This window comes from Nanorana parkeri, unplaced genomic scaffold, assembly GCF_000935625.1.
Source record: "Nanorana parkeri isolate BGI_ZX_2015 unplaced genomic scaffold, ASM93562v1 scaffold3991, whole genome shotgun sequence".
Taxonomy (NCBI): domain Eukaryota; kingdom Metazoa; phylum Chordata; class Amphibia; order Anura; family Dicroglossidae; genus Nanorana; species Nanorana parkeri.
In genome coordinates, this window is record NW_017310258.1 from 31,095 (window position 1) to 34,003 (window position 2,909).

Genomic DNA, 2,909 nt, shown 5'->3' on the forward strand with positions numbered 1-2,909 from the left:
GTCCACATGACCGAGGAAGGAGAGGATGAGGAGCGGCGAGCCGCTGGAGAAGATGCCAATCGCAAATGAGATGAGCGGCGAGAGGAGGAGCGTGGCCCAGAAGAGGAAGTTCAGGAGGGTCCATGGCCGACGGGGCGGGACAAACTGGGGGCCCGGAAAGGCGCCCTCCTGGATGTACCGTTCCTGAAGAGCATCCTGCCAATGAGAACAAAGGATTACAACTCTCATCCTCCCAACATTCATCACATCAATTCATCATGGTTGAGGCTGAAGGAGCACTCTACCCAAAATCTAATGAGCCACATGAGACCTCCTAATAGCCCCTCCCTGGTGTGTGAGCCCAGCAGACTCGGCATCGGGACATACACGGGACATACACGGGACACTCCGCGGGGACAATCTGCGGTTCCGTTATCTGGTTGCAGAGGAACTGAAATGACTTCTATGGAATAACTGGACAGGAAGTGACAACGGGGATGAAAGTTTCCTCATTGCTTCGGAGAATTTCCTGACTGAACCCGGGGAGGAGACTGAAGGCATGACCAGGCTCCACCTCCTCCCCGGACCCCAGATCCTCGTCTGCAAAAATCACCCGTGGACATCCCAAGGAACTCTCCTCACCTGACCCCCAGGACAAGTAGGCTACCCAAACACCTCCCTGTCCAAGTCCTAGTTCTCAATAACAAGAAAACAAATTCCTCCCCAAGGACCCATCCAGACCTACAAACCACCCAAGGACCCATCCAGACCTACAAACCACCCAAGGACCCATCCAGACCTACAAACCACCCAAGGACCCATCCAGACCTACAAACCACCCAAGGACCCATCCAGACCTACAAACCACCCAGGGACCCATCCAGACCTACAAACCACCCAGGGACCCATCCAGACCCACAAACTACCCAGGGACCCATCCAGACCCACAAACCACCCAGGGACTCATCCAGACCCACAAACTACCCAAGGATCCATCTGTGACGGGCGGCACCGTCACTGTGCTAGTTGGAGGGGGCGGCACCGTCACTGTGCTAGTTGGAGGGGGCGGCACCGTCACTGTGCTAGTTGGAGGGGGCGGCACCGTCACTGTGCTAGTTGGAGGGGAGTGCACCGTCACTGTGCTAGTTGGAGGGGGCGGCACCGTCACTGTGCTAGTTGGAGGGGGCGGCACCGTCACTGTGCTAGTTGGAGGGGGCGGCACCGTCACTGTGCTAGTTGGAGGGGGCGGCACCGTCACTGTGCTAGTTGGAGGGGCTGCAGACCGGCCTCTTACCCCCCGATTATGGCCCAGCAAGAGAACAGGAGATTTTGGGGCTAAATGTACATTTTATATGCAGACAGTGACTGTTGCCCTCTGGGAAATATATGAATGGTGGAGGACAGGGATTGGGTCACATGGTTTGTCTATTCAAAATGGAGACTTAATTAAGTGAAGTCAGTTGCATAGCTCCGCCCCCCCTCACCCTATTGTACTGTGTGACTGTGTATGTAAATGTCTGATTCCCTGAGTAAGCTGTTATCTGTGTTTGTCATGAGGGGGAAGGGAGGGGAGGGGTTGTAGCCCTCCCAGTGTCTCTAAAGTGAATGTCCTGTGTTTAATAAAGTTGTTGCTCTTTCTATGTTGAACCTTCAACATGAGTTTTGCCTCGTGATTGGGGGTTACTGCCAATCTGCTGGCTGAGAGAGGGGTTTGGCGGGCAGGAGACGCTCTTTGGCGGAGGTACCCAGTCGGGGTACCAGGCGGTCCGTCACACCATCCAGACCTCCAAACTACCCAAGGACCCATCCAGACCTCCAAACTACCCAAGGACCCATCCAGACCTACAAACCACCCAAGGACCCATCCAGACCTACAAACCACCCAAGGACCCATCCAGACCTACAAACCACCCAAGGACCCATCCAGACCTACACAACACCCAAGGACCCATCCAGACCTCCAAACTACCCAAGGACCCATCCAGACCTACAAACCACCCAAGGACCCATCCAGACCTACAAACCACCCAAGGACCCATCCAGACCTACAAACCACCCAAGGTCCCAGTCCCCTCCTCCCAGCTTACCTTCTCCTGGTAGAGCTTGTGAAGCCAGTTTGCCGCTTCCTTCTCATCTTCAGGTATTTCTTCCAGAGGGAAACGTCTGAGGACAGAAGACAGGAGGTCAATGGAGGCCAGAGAGAATGGAGGTCAGCGGAGGACAGCCCCCCAAAGTGAGGGAGTAAAAGAAGAGCACAGACCTCACACACATGTCCGCCTCGTATTTCTTCCCGTACAGTATTCCCAGCAAGGACGGATTCTTGTTTTCACGGAAGTTTAATGTCACATCGTACACCGCCGAGACTGCAAGAGAAAGATGAGTGAAGGAGACCTCCGTCCAAAACACGGGAGACCTCCGTCCAAAACACGGGAGACCTCCGTCCAAAACACGGGAGACCTCCGTCCAAAACACGGGAGACCTCCCCCAACACTAAAGGCGGAGTCAGGTGTTGCCGGGGGTTACCTGTCCCTCGGAGGCACTGCACCGCCGTGGTAAATCCTCGGGTCCGGGGGAGGAGATGATATTTCAGATGAGCCAGACCTTTCTTCTCTGCCACCTCCATGCTGATCTTGTGCTTGGTCTCGGTGAAGCGCGTCCCCTCGCAGTACAGCAAGAACTGCAGACAGAGCAGATCAATGTCACATGACCCCTCACAGTCCTCCGAGGAACCTCCTCCCCCCGATATAGTGCATGGACCCCTCACAGTCCTCCGAGGAACCTCCTCCCCCCGATATAGTGCATGGACCCCTCACAGTCCTCCGAGGAACCTCCCCCCCCCGATATAGTGCATGGACCCCTCACAGTCCTCCGAGGAACCTCCTCCCCCCGATATAGTGCATGGACCCCTCACAGTCCTCCGAGGAACCTCC

The 2,909-nt window shown here is 55.6% G+C and overlaps 1 protein-coding gene across 1 annotated transcript in view; it reads right to left on the reverse strand.

The window, feature by feature from the left end:
- AGPAT3 (1-acylglycerol-3-phosphate O-acyltransferase 3) overlaps positions 1-2,909 on the reverse strand; it is an 8,055-nt gene that overhangs the window by 922 nt on the left and 4,224 nt on the right. Inside the window, exons 4-6 of the mRNA XM_018575477.1 lie at positions 2,503-2,698; positions 2,240-2,342; positions 2,067-2,142 (exon numbers count right to left, since the gene is read on the reverse strand). Of these exons, the coding sequence (XP_018430979.1) occupies positions 2,067-2,142; positions 2,240-2,342; positions 2,503-2,698 (375 nt within the window). The remainder of the gene's footprint in view (positions 1-2,066; positions 2,143-2,239; positions 2,343-2,502; positions 2,699-2,909) is intronic.